Here is a 27,912-nt window from a genome sequence, read left to right on the forward strand (position 1 = left end):
GGTGCAAAAAAATTTATTTGATTTTTGTTTATTTTCTTGACTCAATCGACTTCAAATTCTTTTCATCATATACCAACGTAGCCACTTTTTGGTCACTATTCTTTCTGTCTTTTTAGTTTATAGCCATCATCATGTAAAGGATTTTTTGGGCATTGCCATAGATGCTAGCGGACAAAGATTTAACTTGTAACCGGTCCGTACTTCGTATAGCAAAGTTCCAATAAAGAGGGATGGAATACGTGAACACTTTCCCAAAGGTTATTATGTACTAGAAGATATATTTAGCTTTTTATAGGCGTGGCACTCTTTTAAACCATGTATTACTCTGCACTCAATAGTAGTAGGGATAAATAATGTGCTTACATATGCAAATTTCTCCACTATATATAGAGCGCGTTCATGCAAGTCTTTTCATAAAATAATTTGGTTGTTCTATTATTACATATTAATAGTTGAATAATATAGTATTATTAAGATGATGAGAGTGGCAGTGGTGGGTGGTGGAATAAGTGGATTGGTTTCAGCGTATGTATTGGCCAAAGAAGAAGTGAATGTGACTGTTTATGAGAAAGAAGATTATTTGGGAGGCCATGCCAAAACTGTGAATGTTGATGGTATTCATTTGGACCTTGGTTTCATGCTCTTCAACCCGGTAATTCTAAGTCTCTCACATACATTTTTCATTCTCTTATGTTGCTGCATCTAAAAAGTTTCTTGGTTTGTAGTTAACTATCCATTCATTGCCTTTAACTTTAATTCTCTCATTTTGTTGCTTTGTCTCAAGGTGCTTAAAAGTGCTCACAGGAATTTTGTTGTATACTACACTACCTTCGCCAAGATAAAATTGCCAATTTAGTCTCGGCAATTTAGTCTTGCCATATTATGCAAATTAGTCTTGTCCCATTATTATTATTATTATTATTATTATTATTATTATTATTATTATTATTATTATTAAATAATGTAGGGACCGGATTAAAAGAAAAAAAAGTTATAAAAACCTAATTACAAATTTAATAAAATTATAAAAATCAACAGAGCAATTAAACCTTATTATCATTATTGTTGTTGTCGTCGTCATCATCATTATCATTATTATTATTATGATTATTATTAGTATCATCATCATCATTATTATTATCATTGTTATTATTATCATTAATTATTATTATTATTATTATTATTTACAAATTTAAGCTATTATATTTATATATGACGAGGATTGAATTTGTTAATTGCATTTTTGGGATTTCTAAATTCTTAAATTTTATTTTATTGTCTAGACATAATTTAACTAAAAATTTCATTAAGAGGACTACTTAATCAACGAATATCTGAATTTCAGTCATGTTTTAACTCCGTTATCTTTTAGCCAATTTTATAGATACGTTATTCTTCGAATTAGATATATCATACATAAGTTTTTCTCCTAAATCACAAAATAAGTAAAATATATATAAAAAAAAGAAAAACAAACAAATTTTTCATGTTTAGTATTGTAGACTCATTAGAAGTCTATCCTTGATAAAAGCTTTTTGACTTCTCCCCAGAATTGCCACTATCAACGTAAACGCACACAAGATATATTTCATATGACGTAAAGTTGTGAAGTAATAGTAGTATATGTAGTTGAAACTTCAATTATGGTCATAATACCATTTTTTTTTTAAATTTAAATTTTTAGAAGTGATTTAATGATATAATATAAGAGCTTTTATAAACAAAAGATCTAAAGTTCGATGTTTGTTGAACAAAAAATGGGTTATTGAACAGGCAACTTATCCTGACATGATTGAATTCTTAGAGAGTCTTGGAATTGATATGGAATTATCAGAACTATCATTCGCTGTGAGCCTCGATGGTGGCCATGGCTGCGAATGGGGCAGCAGAAATGGTTTGTCTAGCTTGTTTGCACAAAAAAAGAATGTGTTCAACCCTTACTTCTGGCAAATGATTAGGGAAATTATCAAATTCAAAAATGATGTTATAAGGCAAGTAGTTCTTATCTGTGCCTAATAGTTATTAGCTTAATGTATCCATGAATAATGTGTTGCAATAACTATCCATTCATTTCTCTGCATAAATGGTTAAAACTTAAAAGCCCATTATTTCATTATTGTTTAAGAATTGACAAATTCATCCATCACAATTTCGAAAGGATAGCATGTTAGTTTTTTCAATTCGTTAATGTAGCGATGAACTAATAATTAAGGAAAGTAATGCTAATTTCCTGGGTAGAGTACTAGTCATCTTCTTAATACCATGAGTGATTATATTTGTTCTCTGATTTTCGATTTTTTGAATTAAAAAATGCAGCTATCTTGATATGGTTGACAACAATCTGAATATGGACCATAATGAGACCTTGGAGCAATTCATAAAGTCAAAGGGTTACTCTGAATTATTTGTGAAAGCTTATCTTGTTAGTTCATTTTCATCTTATTAGACTGTTTTAATTTCTGTCAACATCTCTTTGTTTAGTGTCACAATTATTGTATGATTATTATATAGTTATATAACATGGAATGAATGAATGAATGTAGATTCCAATTTGTGGTTCTATATGGCCCTGCTCTTCTGAAAGAGCTTTGAGCTTTTCTACTTTCTCGGTTCTCTCCTTCTGTCGCAACTTGCAACATCTTCAGGTAGCAAAGAGATAAATTTTATTTCAGATTTTAACTTTTAATATCCAAATAAAATAAGAAGACTACCTCTTGATTCATTTGGCACTCTCCTTCTCTTTGTAGCTCTTTGGAAGATCGCAATGGCTAACTGTCAAAGGAGGCTCACATGCTTATGTTGAGAAGGTGTAGTTTATCATTTATTTATATTGCTAAGCTCTATGGTAACAATTTTTAGCGTCATTTATACCAGATATCTTTTGGTTTAAGTTATAAATCAAGATTTTGATCAGGTCAAAGAAGAACTTGTTAGTAGAGGTGTTCAAGTAATAACTAATTGTGAGGTGGAATTGGTTTCAACATTAGCAAAAGGTGATTGATTTGTCCATTCCCTTGTTACACTTTTGATTTTTAGTCATGCACATTTTCTTCTATAAAACATTGATAATTAACAAGCCTAGAAATGTTCTTATAGGATGTCTTGTGCGGTGCAAAGATGGTTCTGAAGAAACATATGAAAGCTGCATAATTGCGACACATGCACCTGACACTTTGAGATTATTAGGAGACGAAGCGACATATGACGAGCGAAGAATTCTTGGCGCTTTTCAGTACGTATACAGGTAGAGTTCATCCTAACATTTCTAGATATTTACTACTTCGACACATGGAACTTGACAATGCAGCTTGTAGTAGTTACATTTGAAAGTAACCAAATTCATCAGAGGATATGATGATGATCACAATTATCCTATGATCGCTATTGGCAGTGATATTTTTCTTCATCATGACAAAAATTTAATGCCTCAAAAACCAGCAGCATGGAGTGCAATTAATTTTCTTGGATGTAAGAACAACAGAATTTGTGTGACATACTGGCTCAACATTCTTCAGGTTAGCAACAATTCAAATAATGTATATATCCATAAGTAAAATCTTCTAGAAGGCAAGTTGTTGAGACTTCAAAAATGAAATATGTACAAAATTTGTTGGTTGATCTTACATTGTAATTTGCAGAATTTTGGTGAAACAAAATTACCCTTTCTTGTAACTCTAAATCCAGAACAAACACCGGAAAATACCTTATTTAAGTGGTCAACTGGACATCTGGTTCCATCAGTTGCTGCATTCAAAGCTGCACAAGAACTTGAAAGTATTCAAGGAAAAAGAAGAATTTGGTTTTGTAGCGCCTATCAAGGTATTTTCTTGACTTGGTTAATTTATAGTTGAACACTAATTAAATTGTTAAACAATAAAAAAATACATATACATAGAAATATTGTAGTGAAATTTTAGATAGCTGAAATTACATAGACATATCTAATTATATTTTCTTTTTCACAAACAACTATTATTATGTTGAGAGATTTTGATACACCTGTGAGTTAAGCAAATATTTGTGCTTTTCAGGTTATGAATTTCATGAAGATGGATTGAAGGTAGTAAAAGAAACTTGATTTAAATGAGAAAAAAACAAATATTTTTTGTTGAAAAGTAATGCTTTTTCGTAGGTGAGACAATCGAGCCTCTTTTTTACATTAATAAAATCCAATATAAATTGCAACATTTTAGGCTGGTATGGTTGCTGCATATGGCATTCTTGGAAGATGTTGTTCCCTTGGGACCAACCCAAAACACATGGAACCTTCTTGGAAGGAACTCGGAGCACGTCATTTCGTGACGAGATTCCTAAGTTCCTATATCACTACCGGATGTTTAACGTAAGTTCACTTCTCAAAGTGTGCAGACATTTATAAATATACTTCTTTTACACTTCAAGTTAGAAGTATCATATTCATACACAATAATATTATTGAAACAACAGTTTCTTAAAATAATGGTATTCTCTTGAAACAATCTTGTTATCTAGAAGATTTTAGCATTGATTGTATCTTAGTTCTTGACTCACTTTATATCTTGCTGTGAGGAGTTTACAGTTTATTGGAAGATGGAGGAACAATGTATACCTTTGAAGGAAACAATATGAAGAACTCTTTGAAGTGTGTTGTGAAAATCCATAGTCCCCAATTTTATTGGAAGGTATGTGCTTTTGTTGTATGCATGAAGTGAAGTTAATGATTTTCATTTCTACTTTTTGTATGAAACTAAAATAATATTTTTTGTTGTGTTTCAGATTATGACACAAGCTGATTTAGGTCTTGCAGATGCATATATTAATGGAGATTTTTCCCTTGATGATAAAGATAAAGGTCTTTTAAATCTTTTTATGGTATGTATATTTATTATTGGGATCTAATTGACATATAACTACGGGTACTAGACTTTAGTATTTACTACCATGTGTTTTTGAACTTTTGGTACAGATTTTCATCAAAGCAAGTATAGATTCAACAAATGCTTCAAACTCAAAATTGAAAAGGAATAGGTAAGTTGATTCTTATGATGTGTCGAAGTATTGAAATTGTAATTGTATTTTTTCAACCCTTTCCTGATTTTTTATGTCTTCAGGGGTTGGTGGACACCAATTTTTCTTACAGCTGGTTTAGCATCTGCAAAGTTCTTCTTTAAGCATTACTTTAGGAAAAATTCTCTTACACAAGCTCGTCGCAACATCTCTAGACACTATGATCTGGTATAAGATCAACAACTACTAAAGTTACAAGTTTTATTGAGATTATTCTAAACAAGTTGCAACAATAAAAGAAATTTCTATAACTAGAATTGAAAAGAGTTCCATGCATAATGTATCATTTTTAGATTTGGAAGTTATTTTATGTGAACTAAAATTATTACTTGATAAGGAAGTGCTACCAGAATTATTTAGTATTTTACTTTTATTTGTTTTATTTTGTTTTCATAATTTATCTCAACTGTCTATTTTTTTTATATTAAACATAATTCTCTTACACTTATTCTTTGGTTTGTTTCAAGAGCAATGAATTGTTTGCACTGTTCTTGGATGAAACAATGACATATTCATGTGCAGTGTTCAAGGCAAGACAACGAATTTTTGATACTCGAGTCCAACTTTCTTGTAAAATGTTTCATGAATTTTTGTTATATCCCCTGTTCACATTTTCTCTTATTTATCTATTTGAATATCTGATATAGAATGAAGATGAAGATTTGAAAGATGCACAAATGAGAAAAATGTCTATTCTCATTGAAAAAGTGAGTACCTTTGAATATTAGTTTATCAATGTATTTTAGTTGGTAAATTGTAAATGCACCGACAATATCAACTTTCTTGAAATATTTGAAGGCTAGGATAGACAGCACGCATGAAGTTCTTGATATCGGATGCGGATGGGGAAGTTTTGTCATTGAAGTCGTCAAACAAACTGGATGCAAATGCACTGGCATCACTTTGTCTATGGAACAACTGAAACTTGCAGAAAAAAGAGTTAGAGATGCTGGACTTCAGGTATATGAAAAGCTAATGTGATTTCATCAGTTTCTTAATATAAAATAACATAGTAAAGTGAAAAATACAAGCCAAATAGAACATGTTCATGGTAGACATTAAATCCCCATATTTAATTATTTCATTTTACAATTGAGGTCGTTGTGAGAATACTACTCATGCTAAGTGTTTTGAATTCATGATTTCAGGATCATATCAAACTTTTATTATGTGACTATCGCGAGCTACCAAAGACATTCAAATATGATAGGATTATATCTGTGTGAGTAAATTTGTATTTTAACTTTGCAAACCTACATAGAATAGCAATATTTTTCAACATATTGCATAACATGTAGTATGGTATTTTAGTGGGATGATAGAAGCAGTTGGTCACGAATACATGGAAGAGTTTTTCGGTTGTTGTGAATCAGTGTTAGCAGATGATGGACTTCTAGTTCTCCAGGTATAACTTCTTTTTTGAAATGTTTAAATTATAATAGCTTCTATGGCATAATACTTACTACTAGCTACTTTGGTATTTAAATTTTAACTAACTTTTGAAGATGGTTATCTTACAACATAGTTCATATCGTATCCGGATGAGTCTTACGATGAGTACAGGCGAAGTGCCGGGTTTATAAAAGAATATATTTTTCCTGGCGGATGCCTACCTTCCCTAAGTAGGGTAACATCAGCCATGGCAACTGCATCAAGACTATGGTACAATTTATACGTTACTACAGAATCCAATAACTAAGAGCATATCTTTTCGTTATTTTGTTTTTTCAATGAAGAAATGAAAATTCTTAAATAATGTAGTGTGGAACATGCTGAGAATATTGGAATCCATTACCATCAAACATTAAGGTGGTGGAGGAAGAACTTCATGAGAAAGCATAGGTACGTCATTAATTTTATTGGAACATACCTTATTAGATTGAAGTTAATACTTGCACCATGCACTAGCTAATTGTTGAATTTGTTATTTCTATTTTTTTCTTCTTCTATTACTTCTTACACTAACATTTATTTAAAAAACATTTTTGTTTTGTTAGTGAGATTTTGGCTCTTGGATTCGATGAAAAATTTATTAGGACATGGGAATACTATTTTGATTATTGTGCTGCTGGTTTTAAGTCACGAACAATTGGAGATTACCAGGTACTATATATATTGCATAGCTAAGTTATTATAGTACTATATAGACAATACTATAAAAATCTAATAATAAAAATCTATTACACATAAGGTATAATTACTCATATAGTTAAGCAGTACATCCCGTTATATATCTAATTTAAATCTTGTATCTTGTGACCAAATTTTTAATCTTTGAACTTGAAACTTTGGCCTCATAGGACTCTTTAATTATCCCAATAATCCCACACCAAAAAAAATATTCACTTATAGGATTTTGGTTTGTGGAATGTTGTAGAATAAATTTAGACCTAGATCCTAAATCAAGAAAGAAATAATAAACTGTGTTCTTTAATTAAAATGATATTTATGTGGCTAAAATTTATATTCCTAATACTACTTATTAACAAAAAATAGGGTTCATTGATAAGGACAAAAGAATAAAATTAATCATAATTTGAATATGTTTCATAGAGTGAGAGTTGGGTCAAGTAAATTTAATTGGTTTCCATTTATCTACTATGCATGTAGATGATTTTCTCACGGCCTGGCAATACCAATACACTCAAAGATCCATACAGAAGTTGGCCCTCAGCATGTTAAGAACAAGCCATGACACATAATAGCATACTACATTGAAAGTTTTTTTATTGACAAATGAAAATGGGTTAATTGGTGATTTTTGTTTTTCTTTTTTGCACTTCATATTGCCAAAAATAAAGATGTAATTTTTATTTGGTAGTTTTCCATAGTTTTTGAATGTACACTTTCTATGATGAATAAACATTTGAAATAAAATATATTATTGTTTGAAAATTATATAATATCATGATCATATGCTCCTTGGTAAACTAGTACTTAATATTATACTTGTAATCGTACGTGAAATTCTGCATATACAATATTTTCACTGCAAATAGTCATATAAATAATGGAGTTTTGAAAATAATTGGTAATATTTATAATCAAATCCAATTAACTATCGTTAACCATTTTTCTTCTCCTTTTACTATATCTTTTTTTTTCTTTTTTTTAATATGTCGTCTTCTTTTTTGTGTTTTTTTTTCTTTATTACTTTTTATTTATTTTTGTATTTTTAGAAATTTTATGAAAAAAGAATAAGAAGAATAAAGAAAAAAACAAAAAAAAAAAAGACGACAACAACATAAAAAAATAAAAGGAGAAATTCTTTTACAATAAACATAGAATTTTTTCTTTTACAATAAACATATAAATCTTTCAAAGAAAAGTTTTTTGAAAGCAAATACGAATTTTCTAATAGAGTTACATATACATTATATGTACCTCATTTTTAGCATCAACGAAACCACAACAAATTATATTCAATTACTTAGTTTTTTTCTTTCGTTTTTTTTGGCATAAATAAGACAATGGAGAGAGTTTGATGAGACAATGCTAGATTGTTGTGAATTCCTTGAAATGGTGTATTTTCTGTCAAATTTATTAGATCTAATTTTCAACCATTTTGTGCAAGTGGAACCACTATATATTAAAGATTTTAGAAGGCATCTAATTAGCTGTTTAAGTACTAATAGATCTGTTATGATTTTATCATATCAATGATGTACAGTCAATTAGGTAACAGTAATAAGATAAGAAGAAGTATTTATCCATCTTTTTTTTTCTCTTTTTTTAATGTCTTCTCCATTTTTTGTGTGTGTATGTGTTTTTTTTCTTTTAAGTAATAGGATAAGTGTAGAATATATACGTATGTCTGAGTGGTTTTAATGGGATGGTTTTGGGCCAATTTTATTTAACTTAGTTATTAAAAAGATTTGTTCATATAATAGTCTGTTATATTTTATTGAAGAGTTTTATGCATGCATGTGCCAAGTATGTTTCTTCCATTCTTTTCTTTGTTCCTTTCTTTTTGTTTTTGTTTTTCTCCTTTTTCATCTTTCTTTGTTCTATTCTCTTTTTTTTTCTTCGTTCTCCATAATGCTTTCTTTTTTTCTTCTTATGTTTTTCATTTTCTCAAGTTTAAAATTTGCTTTGTATATATTCAATTCAATTTATTTATATTTATGTAACATATTTGTTATTTAATCACACATATTATTTGTATTCTTTTATTTGAGGCATATTTACTAATTTGTATGTACAATAAACAAGATTTATTTAAGCAAGCAAACATGTTCTATTTATACAAATAAGCATGACTACTAGAAGAAGGTCAATTAGTTACGGCAAAAATAGTAAAAAAAATTATCGTTTATCTGATACAAAATATAATTTGTGACAGATTAGCTACTGCGCACAACTAGAAAATGGCTTAATACAGACAGATTTACAGACAAATTTGGTCTATATTAGAGATAGTTTTTTGGTTACCGACGAAATTACCGACGGATTTTGTCCCTCTGTAAAAGTCTTGTCGGAAATTATTTACCGACGAATTTTTTTTAGTCGAAAAATTATCGACGGATTTTTATCAATTACTGACGGATTTTTCCTCTGTAAATTCTCCATCCATTTCCTGAAATCGACGAACTTTTCGACGGATTTTCCGTCGGTAATTACAGACGGATTTTTCGACAGATTTTTTGCCTGTAATTACAGATGGATTTTTCGACAGATTTTCTGGCAGATTTTTCGTCTGTAAATTACAGACGGATTTTTTGACAGATTTTCTGTCTGTAATTTGAACCTTGGAAAATGATCTCACACTCTGATTACAGACAGAAAATCCATCTGTAAATCCGTCAGTAAGCTAAAATAGAATTTTTTTATTTTTCCAATTGCAAAATAAACTTGTTTTCATACAAAATAAATATAAATTTAATACAAATTTTTATCTAATTTGTTTTCGAATATTTATAATATTACAAAAAATAATCAAATTCATCGTATTATAAAACTAAAAGAAAATTATTATAAACAAGCAAGTCAATATAATTCAAAACATAAACAAAGTGTATTATCAACTATAATCCTTAGTATATTGTGAAGGATTACCATGTGTTCATAACACACAGCGGAAGAAAAGAAAGTAATCCTAAAGATCTATTTTGTGCTTAAACTTTATTCCAATAAACAATATATATTTTAGATCAGATTTAAATACCTGAGTACGCTAGTAAAAATCTTTTTCTCCTTCGATGGTACGAATGCACTATGCGTATCCACACCGAGACCAACATTTGCTGTCAACTCCTTGACCAATGGACATCTGATCTAAATTGAGAAACCTCTTGCAACTCTTTGCACACCATAAAATTCTTCTCTAAGAATTAGTCTCACATACATTTATGTGCATAGAGGTAAAGGAATAACAACCCTTGTTATTCTCTCTGTCTTTCTCATGTTTTTCTCTACTCTTGACATACATATATATAGTATGAGATTTATTACTAATTTTAAATTTGATTCTCAATTCAAATTTAAACCAAATCTGAATCATTCAAATTTTATGAATCATATCATAACAATTTAAAACATAATTAATTTGGATCTCATCCAAATTTATAATTCAAATTCAGAAATAGAATAACTAATTATTCTCAAATCTCATTTAATATTCTCAATTATCATATTATTATTATATTCTTGGTGCTAGCAAAGAATATAATAATATTCCATTTTGAATTAATATAATTATTTATTTGATTAAATCAAAATAATAATTAAATAATTCTATAGCAAATATTAGAACACTCGTTAGTGCGTGACCCCATAGGTTTAATACTAAGCGGGTAGTAAATTAGTCATACTAAATTTACTAATCAAGGTTGGCGTCTAGCAACACTCCTCAATGACCCGATAGTATGAAGTAATATATTTTTACTAAGAACCTCAGAAGAACAAAGTATAATTCCTTCCATCTTTCTACCTCTTGGTTAACCCTTAGAGTATGGTTTAATTGTCAAACTCTAACTTGTTACCATTATTATAATGAACTGTGAATGACTTAAGAAACTCATTTCTTCATTCATTCAATCTCCTTGGCCAAGATTTTATTCATCTCAGTCATTATAATCATAGAGCTCAAACTCTTTAACGAGAGTTGATGGATTCCTTATTGACTAATCATTAATTCTACAAGTATTTAAATCATACCCAATATCCATTCAACTAGCACCCTAGGGTATTAGGTGTCCGGAATCAAAGTATAATAAATACATTGTTAATTACTATGATAGTCGCAGGTCAAAGGAAACTCTATTACCATGTTCATCTTGAGAATATCCTATTGACAAATATGCGGTAATTATAACCATTAGGAATTCTCAGAGTGAGTCAATTCAATGGTCATATCTCTATATGCACCATCTATATATATAATTTAATAAATGAGATCTATTAATCTTCATCCAATGAAGACCGTCATATATATATTGATCTTTCCGGATTATTAATGTCATTTTTAATAATCCTATGACCAGGAACAATTTAGATTAAATTATAAAAGATTTATCTCTCAATATTGTGAACACTATCACAATGATAAATCTTTAAATTTAATCAAGGACATTATTATATTAACATTTTAATATAATAACGATAACAAATTATTTGACACGTGATTGATTAGATTGTGGTCATACTACTTATTCCCAACAATCTCCCACTTGCACGAGAGCCAATCATGATAGATTGGATCTTGGGCATACTATTATCACAATAATCTCCCACTTGCACTAGACCCAATCAATCATGTGTATAATTTTTTTTTAATGCACATTTGTGTTTATCAAAACTCTTTTGACTTTAAACACCTTAGCTCTTGAGCATGTTTGCTTGACCTTTTATAAAATACAACTAGTGCATAATAAATATCACGTTTTCTCCAAACATGAAATCTCCCACTACAATAGTGCATAATTTTATTTTAAGGACAATCCTTATTGAACATGATTATAAAAAAATCTAAGTAATAATTAGATCTATCTTTATAGAATTGTATCATTATACAAATAGGCTATTTTTTCGAAAAGTTAGTTTGACGATCAAACCCTTTTATACTTTCAAGAGAAAGTATATCCTCTATTGAGTGGTATATAATTCTAATAAAAGTAATTATACTCCTACCCTTTCTTTAAGATGGAATCCCTTTTCTAAAAAAGAGTTTAACTTCTTATCACAGACACTTTGTCATAAGAAGAGTGATAAAAATAATCTCATTATTTCTTTAGGGTAACCAATAAATCTAATTTATTGGACCTAATATCAATTCTATTGTTGTGCAATCTCTTAACACATATAAGACATCTCCAAATTCTAATGTTCTTGAGTTTCAGCTTATGCCTTTTCCATATCTCATATGGGTAAAAAAATTTTGATTTAGTGAGAAATTTATTAATTTAACAACATTTCTAAAACGTAGTCCAAATATTTAACAAACACTTATCTTCAAATAAATCAAATTCCATGTTTCTTTAAACATGATGGAGTACATAGAGTACTAGTATTTATGTATTGAGAATTTCATTCTCTATTCAATAGAATAGATAATTAGAGATTTTACTTTAAACTCTTATAATAAAAATATTCAATATCTTTATTGTTGGTCAAACCAACCCTTAAGAGCAATTTTGATACGCATCCTCAATACTCATATTGAACTTTTCCAAAAAGACCACAAATCTTAATCATATTAAGGTCAATTATAAATTGTTTGTGACAAAATAAATCTCTAAAATTTCTTGTAAGAAAAATTCTCGCTAAAGCCATTTGGCTAATGGCATTCCAACTTCTAAAGTTGTTTAATTCAAAATATATTGCCCAATACTCCCACTAGTTTAAATAAAATCTTTGATAGTCATACTATCTTACTTGGGACACTATACCTCTTCTCAAGATGATCAATAATAAATAGTGGGTATATGCTTTTAAAATTAGAACTCTTGGTTGTCAAAACAACCTATATTATAGTAAAATAATATTTTAGATACTTCACAAGTACTGACTATTCCATCACCAATTTTATTGGACAATATTATTTCAATAGGATTATCATGTCCATGAAACCCTTTTATACATAAGAACAATTCTCAATGTATAGTTACTTTATTACTTTCAAGTATTCCATACGAAAGATGCACATATTTAAAATATGAAAGTAAATTATGAAATCTATATTTCTAGCAAAATTATTTAGAATCGTGAATGAGTACCTTGGTTGTCAAGTTATTACTCATACCTATTCTAAATAAACATGATTAAATTATATCCCATATAATTATAATCCCAAATAATTATCTGTCAGACAATTATTTAACTGAATTATATTTTATACCCCTAGGTTATCTAGGTTCAAATATAAAATTAATTCTCCTTATGCATCATCATATACATGAATAAATTCTATCCGTGATTACAAGTCTCCTAGTTGTCAGGTCGTTCCTTGTAAACAAGAGATAATTTTATTTGTTTGACAATCTCCTAACTTTTAGGATTTGGATTTATCTCTATTGTTAGAGAATTTTTCATCAGTACTCATAGATTAAATTTTATACTCCCAGGTTGTCTAGGAAAAATATAAAATTAAATCCCTAATACATCACATGTATATACTGATTGTTATCTTGAAAATAAAACTCGTGGTTGTCAGGTCACTCTTTATAATCAAGAACATTAGAAAAACTAATTTCTAAAATTATAGTGTTAAAAACACATCAATCAAATCAAAATTTGATTTTTCATGTACTAACGTTTAGCATTAAAAATGATCAAATCAAATTTGACCTTTATATATACACTTATATATATATATATATATATATATATATATATATATATATATATATATATATATATATATATATATATATATATATATATAAAATGAACAAAAGATATTTTGCATCTTATTCTTTTTATTGTGATCAAAATCACAATAAAATTTAATAAATAAATAAAATCATTCAAAATATTTGATTATAAATATAACTTTTATATTAAAAATTGATAATTTAATCATAATTAAATAATTAAAATAAATTAACTATTAATTTATTAGAAAACCATCTCAATGAAAATAAATACATCACATGCTTAAAAACAATTTGAATTAATTCTATTAATTTATAAACTTTAAGAAAATAGGAATAAAAATTTAAACGCAAAAAAGCAAAAGCTCTGATACTACTGAAGGATTACCATGTGTTCATAACACGCAGCGGAAGAAAAGAAAGTAATCCTAAAGATCTATTTTGTGCTTAAACTTTATTCCAATAAACAATATATATTTTAGATCAGATTTAAATACCTGAGTACGCTAGTAAAAATCTTTTTCTCCTTCGATGGTACGAAGGCACTATGCGTATCCATACCGAGACCAACATTTGCTGTCAACTCCTTGACCAATGGACATCTGATCTAAATTGAGAAACCTCTTGTAACTCTTTGCACACCATAAAATTCTTCTCTAAGAATTAGTCTCACATACATTTATGTGCATAGAGGTAAAGGAATAACAACCCTTGTTATTCTCTCTGTCTTTCTCATGTTTTTCTCTACTCTTGACATACATATATATAGTATGAGATTTGTTACTGATTTTAAATTTGATTCTCAATTCAAATTTAAACCAAATCTGAATCATTCAAATTTTATGAATCATATCATAACAATTTAAAACATAATTAATTTGGATCTCATCCAAATTTATAATTCAAATTCAGAAATAGAATAACTAATTATTCTCAAATCTCATTTAATATTCTCAATTATCATATTATTATTATATTCTTGGTGCTAGCAAAGAATATAATAATATTCCATTTTGAATTAATATAATTATTTATTTGATTAAATCAAAATAATAATTAAATAATTCTATAGCAAATATTAGAACACTCGTTAGTGTGTGACCCCATAGGTTCAATACTAAGCGGGTAGTAAATTAGTCATACTAAATTTACTAATCAAGGTTGGCGTCTAGCAACACTCCTCAATGACCCGATAGTATGAAGTAATATATTTTTACTAAGAACCTCAGAAGAACAAAGTATAATTCCTTCCATCTTTCTACCTCTTGGTTAACCCTTAGAGTATGGTTTAATTGTCAAACTCTAACTTGTTACCATTATTATAATGAACTGTGAATGACTTAAGAAACTCATTTCTTCATTCATTCAATCTCCTTGGCCAAGATTTTATTCATCTCAGTCATTATAATCATAGAGCTCAAACTCTTTACCGAGAGTTGATGGATTCCTTATTGACTAATCATTAATTCTACAAGTATTTAAATCATACCCAATATCCATTCAACTAGCACCCTAGGGTATTAGGTGTCCGGAATCAAAGTATAATAAATACATTGTTAATTACTATGATAGTCGCAGGTCAAAGGAAACTCTATTACCATGTTCATCTTGAGAATATCCTATTGACAAATATGCGGTAATTATAATCATTAGGAATTCTCAGAGTGAGTCAGTTCAATGGTCATATCTCTATATGCACCATCTATATATATAATTTAATAAATGAGATCTATTAATTTTCATCCAATGAAGACCATCATATATATATTGATCTTTCCGGATTATTAATGTCCTTTTTAATAATCCTATGACCAAGAACAATTTAGATTAAATTATAAAAGATTTATCTCTCAATATTGTGATCACTATCACAATGATAAATCTCTAAATTTAATCAAGGACATTATTATATTAACATTTTAATATAATAACGATAACAAATTATTTGACACGTGATTGATTAGATTGTGGTCATACTACTTATTCCCAACATATTGTTCAACCATACTAAATTTTACACAATTTTACATATATTACAGAAATATTAACTGAATTCTTTCTCAAAAAATGGACATGAATTAGCGTCCATAAGCCATATGTGCATGAATTCTTCTTGTACCTGATAAGTTTGATTCAGAAGAGTTGATCACCAAAGAGAAAGTAATTTTCTTATGGTGCTTTGTTCTTACTAGTTTCCCCACCACATTCCCTCTTGAACGAATCTCAAGGTCCATAGCATCCTTATTCCCATTAGATTCCTCAACAGCATTTAACGGCCGATACAGTTGGTGAATGAGACTCTTATCATATTGGGAATGCTCAACCCAATTAATCTACAATAGTGAAAAAAAGCGTTTATGTTGCAACCATTCTTCATTGGCACATTGGTTTAGGACAAGTGAAAATGTTAGTTATCATAGATTCATACTCCAACTTAATGATAAAGAAAATGTTAACACAAAAACCAAAGATAATCATAATTCAATAACCAACCTAGTGTTAGTAAATTAAGAATTGTTATCAATATGATGGTAACAAAAAGCATGTAGACTTTCAAAACTACAGTTAAAAATTGGGTAATAAAGAAAACAGGGAAATTAAAGCGGCAGAAATTTCATTGACTATAACTGAAATTGATAATATGAAAATGATAATATATGATTATGATTGTACTACTGAATAGTTAAATGGCTTAAATGTACTCCAAATTGATGTGGCCTTTTGATTCAGCAGTGATACAGAAGTAGAACTTGAAAATTGAACATAGAAAATCTTGATTCTGGGATGTGAATATCTTCTTCTCTAATAGAATATCATTATAGTGTCATCAAATTGCAAAACAAAGAAACAAGCAAGTTCCTTTGAATTTAATTACTTCAACCCATGATGGATACTATTTGCAAATAAGAATAAAGAAATAATATAAAGGCAAAGAAGGGGAAAAGGTTAACTTACCAACCAGTGATCCAAGAAGCAAAGGGTGCCCATGATGGACCAGTAACCTGAGGAAGCTCAATTGACGAACAGGAACGAGTGGTGAAAGCAATTGAATCTCCGCTTGCATCTGAAAAGCATTATTATTTGACCCTCCTATCAGTCATCAGTTCCAGCCAAACAGGAAAGAAATAAACATTCAGAATAGAGACATACCACTTGCAAAATATCATAAAAAATTGCACCAGAAAATAAAATAGATTCAATTACTCCTCTATGCAAATTGCACCAGAAAACAAAATAGATTCAATTACTCCTCTATGCAAAACACAGAAAATTTGAGGCTTTGATAACATTAACTGCTAAGACTAAGAAATTTGGACATCATTTATCCTGTTCATTCATCTCAAGCAAGAAGTAATAAATAATACGAATAAGCTCTACCATCGGAATCTACAAATAAACAAGCTTTACAATTAGCATACATTGAACATTAGACATGCACAAAAATTAGCATTATTGTTCATGCTATATAATGAAGAGTAAATTGTAGTTCAACACTTACAGGCAAGGCTTTTATATATTCCAATATAAGCTTAAAACTTCTCAAATCCAACATTAGACATGTACTAATTCTTGCAAAATATAACTTGCTCTGACTTGGATCCGCCAATGGACCAGCCTCGAGAATTAATACATAAGATCTTCCATTTCCGCCAACAAAAAGAACCAGACCCTCATATCTAACATCATGACAGATTTTGACTCATTATACATAAATCAAGATATAAGTTTATATCTTCAGAAATACAAAACAAAGTAATTATTTATTCGGTATCTAGTACCTGTCAAGAGTGGAGCCTAGAGGTAGAGAAAGCTTTTTGGACAGTTCCACAAACCCTCCTCTAGTGAAGACATACCCTAAAAGTAACAACAAAAGAATATATATGGTCAAAACTCGAAGGAGAATTTTTGAAATCCCTATTTACACTAAAAATAGTAGCGTATGAATCTTCTCTTGTAAGCAATGCAACCAACCAGAGATTTTCTCATACTTTCTCTTGGACCTTCAAATTGTATTACCTCACCACCTTCCCCTGAATTTGATTTTCCACCTAATCTATTCACTGCAATTGCAATTGATTCATGAGTTTCTCTTGAAATAGCTCCAAGAGACATCCCACCAATGCACAATAGCTGAAGCAGGTTCAACCTTCCCTACAGGTATTGAAGCATGATCACTTTTGAACTCAAGAAGTTCATGAAGAACCTGCAATAAAAAACAGAGATCTCAAATAACATTTTGGGTAATAAAATGCAAGATAAAGGCAGAAACTAGGATCTTTAAGACTCACATTCATAGGTCGGTTAGCCAAATGCAAAGACATATAATCACCAATAATTATCCTAGATCAATATGCATTCAACTAAAACAAGAATCAATGATCTTTCTACCCAGCCAAAACCAAGCCTACTTGCTAATTAGCTTACAGTCACATGCATTCAACTAAATCAATTAAATAAGAATATCCTACCAGAATGTCAACATGGTTCCAGAGAAAATCAACATAAATCAGAAGCAAAATGAAAAAATGGAAGAGAAACTCACATTTTTTTCTCCTTTGGAGGCAGAGATCAAAATCCAGAAACAGGGGAAAGATTGAAGCTTCTTGCTGTTGTTCAAAAGCTGCTGCTGCTGCATCATCTTTTAGATTCTGACAAAGAAAAGAAGATAGCTATAACTTCACATCAAATATCAGAGTACACCATATATATATATATATATATATATATATATATATATATATATAGTAATCTAACTATGGAAAGAAATGCATGCTTTCTTCAAAAATTACCTGAATTTCCACACGAAGGGCTGTGATTTCCTCATCTCTCCCATCCTGTGTTTATTTGCCAGCCTTGAGAGCAGCCTATAACAATAAATAAATAAAAAGATTGAGTATTCCACAAAATTCTATCTCTCAATATAATTGAGTATTCCGCGAAGGGGCTGTGATTTCCTCAGTTCATATTTCTGCCACATATGATATGATTAATATCCATTCTTCTGGCATACCTCTCTTTGTCGCAAAGCAGCTTCCTTCCTACATAAATAGCAAACAAGCTAGCTTATCTGCTCAGAAGTTTGGTTTCTAGGGATACACCTTCTCTAAGAGAAGCAACCTGCCAAAATTAAAATGAACAAGGACACGAAAAATCAGCAAAGGTAGCACAAGGTGTACCAAACACAATGTGCTTTAGAATCAATATAAACCAGACCCACTCTTAATATAATTAATCTGCATTCATTGCATCACCACTTACTACTAATCTAATCTATTCTAAACTGCTCATTACTCATAACTAATATACTAACCTTGTTCATGTTGAGAACACTAATATTCTTATTTATACCCTATTATTGTAACTGAAAAGACATGATCCTAGGCAGCAGGATTTGCTTGGTTGGAGTCTTGCTGCAGCTGTTTCCACTGCTCTGGGGTGACAGCTTTCTTGACAGAGAGAGCATGAATCTCTTTCATTTCCTCCTCCAACGCAGCATTCACCATTCGATGCCTCTCTAGTAGTCTTTTGCCTTCAAATTCTTCTGATACAATCTCAACTACGAAACTTGCACCGCATCTGATACCGACATGAATTTTATTAGCTTTTCATCAACAAAACGGTTTAATAGCAAAAAATTCAAAGTAAGGTAAGTTTTTTTTACCCTCCAGATGTATCAATTACTTCCTAATATAGAAATATAAAAAGTGTAAGAAAATAAAAGAATGCCAAAATTAAGGGGATTGCTAGTGTGTAGATGAAAGATTCGTTCCATATATGTAGATGATACGTGTAGCAATATAAAGCAAGTAACATGTAGTGCATTATGCTAGAAAGAAACAAATTCTGCAATAATGGACCCACTAAAGAGTTAATTTACAGTGTGTCATATCACACTTATAATCATCATTAGGATTGAAGAAAAGATAATTAAGTGTATAATTTTTTTTTTTATTTTGGGCCTTGGCTTCTGGTGCACGAAATTGTGATCATCAATGGCGCCATCAACATGGTACGCTCAATTGCAATCTCAACTCTTTATCACAACTTTGCACAACTAACCAGCAAGTGCACTGGGTCGTCCAAGTAATAAACCTTACGCGAGTAAGGGTCGATCCCACGGAGATTGTTGGTATGAAGCAAGCTATGGTCATCTTGTAAATCTCAGTCAGGCAGATTCAAATGGTTATGGAGGATTAATGATTAAAAGATAAATAAGACATAAAATAAAGATAGAGATACTTATGTAATTCATTGGTGAGAATTTCAGATAAGCGTATGGAGATGCTTTGTCCCTTCCGTCTCTCTGCTTTCCTACTGTCTTCATCCAATCCTTCTTACTCCTTTCCATGGCAAGCTGTATGTTGGGAATCACCGTTGTCAATGGCTACAGTCCCGTCCTCTCAGTGAAAATGTTCAACACGCTTTGTCACAGCAGGGCTATTCATCTGTCGGTTCTCGATCATGTCGGAATAGAATCCAGTGATTCTTTTGCGTCTGTCACTAACGCCCCACAATCGCGAGTTTGAAGCTCGTCACAGTCATTCAATCTTTGAATCCTACTCAGAATACCACAGACAAGGTTTAGACCTTCCGGATTCTCAAGAATGCCGCCATCAATTCTAGCTTATACCAGAAGATTCTGATTAAGGAATCCAAGAGATACACATTCAAGCCTTGTTTGCATGTAGAATGGAAGTGGTTGTCAGGCACGCGTTCATAAGTGAGAATGATGATGAGCGTCACATAATCATCACATTCATCAAGTTCTTGAGTGTGAATGAATATCTTGGAACAAGAATAAGCTGAATTGAATAGAAGAACAATAGTAATTGCATTAATACTCGAGGTACAGCAGAGCTCCACACCTTAATCTATGGTGTGTAGAAACTCCACCGTTGAAAATACATAAGAATAAGGTCTAGGCATGGCCGTGAGGCCAGCCCCATGATCTAAGATAGCATAAGACTACTCGAAGATAGCTACCCAGATGAAAATACAATAGTAAAAGGTCCTATTTATAGAGAACTAGTAGCCTAGGGTTTACAGAAATGAGTAAATGACGTATAAATCCACTTTCAGACCCACTTGGTGTGTGCTTGGGCTGAGCATTGAAGCATTTTCATGTAGAGAATTTTCTTGGAGTTAAACTCTAGCTTTTGTGCCAGTTTGGGCGTTTAACTCCCACTTCTGTGCCAGTTCCGGCGTTAAACGCCGGGCAGTCTTGAGCTGATTTGGAACGCCGGTTTGGGCCATCAAATCTTGAGCAAAGTATGGACTATTATATATTGCTGGAAAGCCCAAGATGTCTACTTTCTAATGCAATTGAGATCACGCCAATTGGGCTTCTGTAGCTCCAGAAAATCCACTTCGAGTGCAGGGAGGTCAGAATACAACAGCATCTACAGTCCTTTTTCAGCCTCTGAATCATATTTTTGCTCAGGTCCCTCAATTTCAGCCAAAAAATACCTAAAATCACAGAAAAATACACAAAATCATAGGAAAGTCCAAAAAAGTGAATTTTAAATAAAAACTAATAAAAATATAATAAAAACTAACTAAAACATACTAAAAACAATGCCAAAAAGCGTATAAATTATCCGCTCATCACAACACCAAACTTAAATTGTTGCTTGTCCCCAAGTAACTGAAAATCAAATAGGATAAAAAGAAGAGAATATACTATAAACTCCAAACTATCAATGAAACTTAGCTCCAATTAGATGAGCGGGACTTGTAGCTTTTTGCCTCTGAACAGTTTTGGCATCTCACTTTATCCTTTGAGGTTCAGAGTGATTGGCATCTATAGGAACTCAGAACTCAGATAGTGTTATTGATTCTCCTAGTATAGTATGTTGATTCTTGAACACAGCTACTTTATGAGTCTTGGCCGTGGCCCAAAGCACTCTGTTTTTCAATATTACCACCGGATACATCCATGCCACAGACACATAACTGGGTGAACCTTTTCAGATTGTGACTCAGCTTTGCTAGAGTCCCCAATTAGAGGTGTCCAGGGTTCTTAAGCACACTCTTTTTGCTTTGGATCACGACTTTAACCGCTCAGTCTCAAGTTTTCACTTGACACCTTCACGCCACAAGCACATGGTTAGGGACAGCTTGGTTTATCCGCTTAGGCCAGGATATTATTCTTGTGGGCCCTCCTATCCACTGATGCTCAAAGCCTTGGATCCTTTTTATTTTTACCCTTGCCTTTTGGTTTAAAGGGTTATTGGCTTTTTCTGCTTGCTCTTTCTTTTTCTTTCTCTCTCTCTCTTTTTTTTTGAATTCACTGTTTTTTCTTGCTTCAAGAATCATTTTTATAATTTTTCAGATCCTCAGTAACATTTCTCCTATTTCATCATTCTTTCAAGAGCCAACAATTTTAACATTTATGAACAACAAATTCAAAAGACATATGCACTGTTCAAGCATACATTCAGAAAACAAAAGTATTGCCACCACATCAAAATAATTAAGCTAGTTTTAAGGATGAATTCGAAATCATGTACTTCTTGTTCTTTTGTAATAAAAACATTTTTCATTTAAGAAAGGTGATGGATTCATAGGACATTCATAACTTTAAGGCATAGACACTAAGACACTAATGATCATGTAATAAGACACAAACATAGATAAACATAAGCATAAAAATTCAAAAAACAGAAAAATAAAGAACAAGGAGATTAAAGAACAGGTCCACCTTAGTGATGGCGGCTTGTTCTTCCTCTTGAAGATCTTATGGAGTGCTTGAGCTCCTCAATGTCTCTTCCTTGCCTTTGTTGCTCCTCTCTCATGACTCTTTGGTCTTCTCTAATTTCATGGAGGAGGATGGAATGTTCTTGGTGCTCCACCCTTAGTTGTCCCATGTTGGAACTCAATTCTCCTAGGGAGGTGTTGATTTGCTCCCAATATTTTTGTGGAGGAAAGTACATCCCTTGAGGCATCTCAGGGATTTCATGATGAGGAATCTCCTCATGTCCATGAGTGGGATCTCTTGTTTGCTCCATCCTCTTCTTAGTGATGGGCTTGTCCTCATCAATGAGGATGTCTCCCTCTATGTTAATCCCAACTGAATTACAGAGGTGACAAATGAGATGAGGGAAGGCTAACCTTGCCAAGGTAGAGGACTTGTCCGCCACCTTATAAAGTTCTTGGGATATAACCTCATGAACTTCTACTTCCTCTCCAATCATGATGCTATGAATCATGATAACCCGGTCTATAGTAACTTCGGACCGGTTGCTAGTGGGAATGATTGAGCGTTGGATAAACTCCAACCATCCCCTAGCCACGGGCTTGAGGTCATGCCTTCTCAGTTGAACCGGCTTCCCTCTTGAATCTCTCTTCCATTGAGCGCCCTCTTCATAAATGTCTATGAGGACTTGGTCCAATCTTTGATCAAAGTTGACCCTTCTAGTGTAGGGGTGTTCATATCCTTGCATCATGGGTAAGTTGAATGCCAACCTTACATTTTCCGGACTAAAATCTAACCATTTCCCCCAAACCATTGTAAGCCAATTCTTTGGGTCCGGGTTCACACTTTGATCATGGTTCTTGGTGATCCATGCATTGGCATAGAACTCTTGAACCATTAAGATTTCGCCTTGTTGAATGGGGTTGGTAAGAACTTCCCAACCTCTTCTTTGGATCTCATGTCGGATCTCTGGATATTCACTCTTTTTGAGTTTAAAAGGGACCTCGGGGATCACCTTCTTCATGGCCACAACTTCATAGAAGTGGTTTTGATGCACCCTTGAGATGAATCTCTCCATCTCCCATGACTCGGAGGTGGAAGCTTTTGCCTTCCCTTTCCTCTTTCTAGAGGTTTCTCTTGCCTTAGATGCCATAAATGGTTATGGAAAAACAAAAAGCAATGCTTTTACCACACCAAACTTAGAAGGTTTGCTCGTCCTCGAGCAAAAGAAGAAAGAAGAGAGTAGAAGAAGAAGAAAAATAGGAGATGGAGGGGGGCTTTGTGTTTCGGCCAAGGGGGAGAAGTAGTGTTTAGGTTGTGTGAAAATGAAGGAGTGAAGATGAGTTTATATAGGGGTGGAGAGAGGGGTAGGGTTCGGCCATCATGGGTGGGTTTGGGAGGGAAAGTGGTTTGAATTTGGATGGTGAGGTAGGTGGGGTTTTATGAAGGATGGATGTGTGTGGTGAAGAGATGTCCAATCAAGAACCAGCCATTTATCAATAAATATAGCCCTTCAGCTCATGGCATACACGGTACTCCCACCGTCATCCTCCATATCTCATATAATCATCGTTGATCATCATTGATCGTAACTTTTCCCCTTGCTTCACTCGCAAGTTACCACATCCCCTAGCTCCTTTCTCATTGCTAGGCATATCATAATGATTTAATACATAAGGGGTGAGATCGGAGGCTTAGAAGTATGAGATTTGGCTTTTAAAACTCAAATATCAACCTTGGCATGAAAACAATGCCACGCGTACGCGTACTCCACGCGCACGCGTGGATGGCCTTAAAAACTCATCGACGCGCAAGGGTCATGCACGCTAACGCGTGGATTAAAAATTTGCCAAATCGACGCGCACGCGTCAACCACGCGTACGCGGGGATACTCTCGTGCCCTAGGCACAAAGCTGGCACAGTTCTGGCATAACTCTCTGGAAAATGGCTGGGCATTGGGTGCAGCACTATCGGCGCGCCCGCGCACATCACGCGCACGCGTGGATGGCGCTTTCTGGAAGATCGGCGCGTACGCGCCAAGTGCGCCCACGCGCAAGGGGTTATTCTGCTAAAAATTTTCTAAGTTAAAAACTGCAGAATTCACAGATTTAGACCCCAATCTTCCAATGGACATAACTTCCTCATTTTAAATCATTTTTCATCCGTTCTTCGAACAGCATGGACATCCCGGATCCCATTTCATTTCTAAACAGATTTGGCGCAAAACAGAGATCCGTAGTCCAAGTTATGTCTCACCAAAGTATGCCCAAAAACCATATTTTTCATAAAAACCACAAAGTGCCATTTCAAAACAAACCATTTCCAACCCTTTTCAAAATCAATCAAAACATGCCAATTTCATCCCTTTTCTTTGAAATCAATTGAAATGTATCAAATTCAACGTCAAGCCTCCTCGACTCACACATTTTTACCCATTTCAAACAAATGGCTATATTACAAACACATCAACATGTCATACATCCTTCCTCATCCCAATTTCCAACAATACTATTTCGATTCAACCATCATTATACATGATCAATATCATACTCACTATCACGTGGTTTCATCCCCAAATCAACCTCAATCATTCCTCAAACATATATCACAACATACATATCTCTCATGCATTATCATACCATCAAGGCATCAATAATCATGATCACATATATGACCACATAACATACCTCAACCAAAACCAAACATACCTCATCTATACAATTTCACCCAAAATTACCAATTTCCACACTTCAACTCCTCAAACCTCAATATTCAATAACCAACCCAATCATTCATATATTCATTATCTGAAATTCATCCAATCACTTGTGTCATCATACAATGCACACATCAACTTACCTTCCTTACCTCTTTCCGGCCTCCGGCCCAAAATTTACGGCCTCCGGCCCAATTTCACAATTTAAATGCATAAACCACAAATCAATACTCATTACCAAAATATCAAATTTTCAATACACCAAGCATACAAGGCCACACAATTCTCAACCCAATCATTAATTCACATTACATACCAACTATGCATATTAGCACCAACCATTTACACAATCCAAACTTAATCCTAGGGGCATCTAGTCTAGGAATTCTCATCACACCACACGGTACTTAAATGAAACTTAAACCGTACCTCTTGTAGCCAAATCAATTGAGCCTCTTCTTTGGAAGTCTCCACCAACCTTAGCCCTAAGCCTCATCAAAGCTCCTCAAGCAATACCAATCTCCCAATTGTGCACCAAAACCATCAAATGCACTAACATAACCAATATCACATTCATACATCAACCTAGGGCTCATAAAGATGATAAATCACAAGGGTTTGAGCACTTCTTACCTCAGCCCATATGAAGTAGGGATAGAACCCACTTAGAATCCATGTTGGAGTATCCCTAAACACCCAAAATCACAAGATTTCAACACTAACTTCCCAAAAACGTGTAACAGTGGGGAATTTCGAAAACTGGGCAGAGATGAATGGAATACTCACCACAAAACTTAGATAGAATTGTAGAGAATGAGAAGAGCGACGCGTGGCCGCAAACGGCTCGTCAATCGGAGCTCCGTAGCTCAAGTTATGGTGATTTGAAGATCAAAGAGAGTTAGGTTTTCTCTCTTCTCTCCTCTCTTCACTATTTCAGCGCCCCAACCTCTCTTTTAGGGTAAAAATGAGCTGAAATGCTCATAACTAATGTTTATATATGTTGGGTCTTGGGCCCACTTAGGCCCAATTCACTTATTTTTGTCCGTTGGCCCAATTTTGGACCAAAACCTTTAAGATTAGCGCTCTAAATCGCACTTCAAATATTTCTACCTCCCCTAATTATAATCCCTCATTTCTTAATCTTATTTACTCATAATCAATTTTCTCAGCTGCAGTACCAGACAGGTCTCAGCCGGTACTGCCGGTCAAAATTCCACTGCGCGCTTTTACGCAGAAAACTATGTCTTCCGACTCGGAAAAATTCACTGAATCCAAAAATCATATTTAAATCATCAAATTCCAATTGCGAAATATTCCAACCATATTCGCTCCTACTTAACTCATTATTTAATTAATTTCGGTTAGACCGGGTATTACATTCTACCCCCCTAACAGAAATTTTCGCCCTCGAAAATTCCATCCATCACTATGAGTACGCGAGCGTAGTCTGCCTTTATATCCAACACATAACAGTTCCAATGTCCTTTTACTCTGCGCGCTTCCACTACCGCGCTCTGATTTTTCTATCTCCAAGGGTCTCGGTCATTCGTTCAACACCGACCAACAGCCTCGTTCCTTACTTTTATCGTCTCATCAACCCACACCCTATTAATCTCAAATCATGTCATCAATAATATTGTCATCTTTGTTAATCATAGCCATCATCCCACATCACTATAATCAATCAAAGCTTTCTTCGTTTTTAGAATTCAATGAGTTTGGACTAACAAGCTGACAAACTCTTAAGAATCCACTTTCTTTTACTAATCTATAAAAGCTTTCGAGACACATCTCTTTTGTTGAAGTTACTCAGATCAAAAAATCATTTTCAAAAAATATAACCAACACTCCTTCAAATTCTTGAAAAAAAAATCAACAGCACCTCCCCAAAAATTGGAGTTTACCACCCGTCATGAGTTTCCTCAAACCAATCTCAGTACCGCATCAGCATTGCAATTTAAAGGTTTCCAAACGATTCTTCTGAAACCATTCATTACAAATCTTGATCTAAATCCAAGGTCACCATGACCAAACATCATAGCACTCATCTCTCAAACACGACAACTTACACTCAATCATCATCTAAATCCGACTATGCATCAATGATAATTTCCTCAAGTACCCAACCACAACTTAGCATGACTGGTATTTCAAATCAACGTTTCCAAATCCATCATTTAGGACCATTCCTTATCTATTTAAATCAAAGGAACTAAAAGTCACGGGTTCAATCCGTTTCACCAAAAATCCAGAAATTAACCAACTATATAACAAACACAACACATCATTCTTAACAGAAAATCATTTACATCAGAGGCATTTATCCATTTGTATTAAGGCAATTCCTTACTCGGACCATCTGGTTTGCTTCTCAGTCTAATATTAAGCTCGGCATTCCGAGTTTTTACTGTACAGGCGGTATTATAAAATCACACACTACCATTTAAGCTCGATTATTGAAATTACCTCAATCTTACTGCCGCAATCGGCCCGCATCCCGACTCTCTCCTTGTTGGCAATTTCTTGATACATGCCCTGGTAACCCGCACTTGTAACATATGCCTAACCCCAATCGGCATGGCCTATTTGGGTGATGACTTCCACACCTCTGACAGCTCAAAACATTAGAAGCAGCCGCTGCCCGT

At 32.7% G+C, this 27,912-nt stretch overlaps 1 protein-coding gene across 6 annotated transcripts; it reads left to right on the forward strand.

Moving 5' to 3' along the window:
* The first annotated feature begins 310 nt into the window (after nt 1-310).
* On the forward strand, nt 311-7,941 carry LOC112711322 (uncharacterized). Of its 6 annotated transcripts, none has more exons than XM_025763952.3 (24): nt 399-652; nt 1,774-1,991; nt 2,317-2,422; nt 2,544-2,645; nt 2,748-2,807; nt 2,915-2,993; nt 3,097-3,244; nt 3,392-3,515; nt 3,639-3,819; nt 4,032-4,060; nt 4,194-4,342; nt 4,559-4,661; nt 4,756-4,851; nt 4,946-5,007; nt 5,091-5,214; nt 5,514-5,576; nt 5,694-5,753; nt 5,845-6,006; nt 6,195-6,268; nt 6,358-6,451; nt 6,572-6,708; nt 6,808-6,888; nt 7,044-7,149; nt 7,657-7,941. In XM_025763952.3, the coding sequence occupies exons 1-24, from the start codon at nt 476-478 to the stop codon at nt 7,726-7,728; spliced, it is 2,607 nt and encodes an 868-aa protein (XP_025619737.1). In that variant the 5' UTR covers nt 399-475; the 3' UTR covers nt 7,729-7,941. The 6 variants fall into 6 exon arrangements, with proteins under 6 accessions (XP_025619738.1, XP_025619737.1, XP_072059405.1 ...); XM_072203304.1 differs by having other exon boundaries at nt 414-652; nt 785-1,991; XM_025763954.3 differs by having other exon boundaries at nt 414-652; nt 1,805-1,991.
* Nucleotides 7,942-27,912: the final 19,971 nt, after the last annotated feature.

Source organism: Arachis hypogaea, chromosome 9, assembly GCF_003086295.3.
Source record: "Arachis hypogaea cultivar Tifrunner chromosome 9, arahy.Tifrunner.gnm2.J5K5, whole genome shotgun sequence".
Classification (NCBI taxonomy): domain Eukaryota; kingdom Viridiplantae; phylum Streptophyta; class Magnoliopsida; order Fabales; family Fabaceae; genus Arachis; species Arachis hypogaea.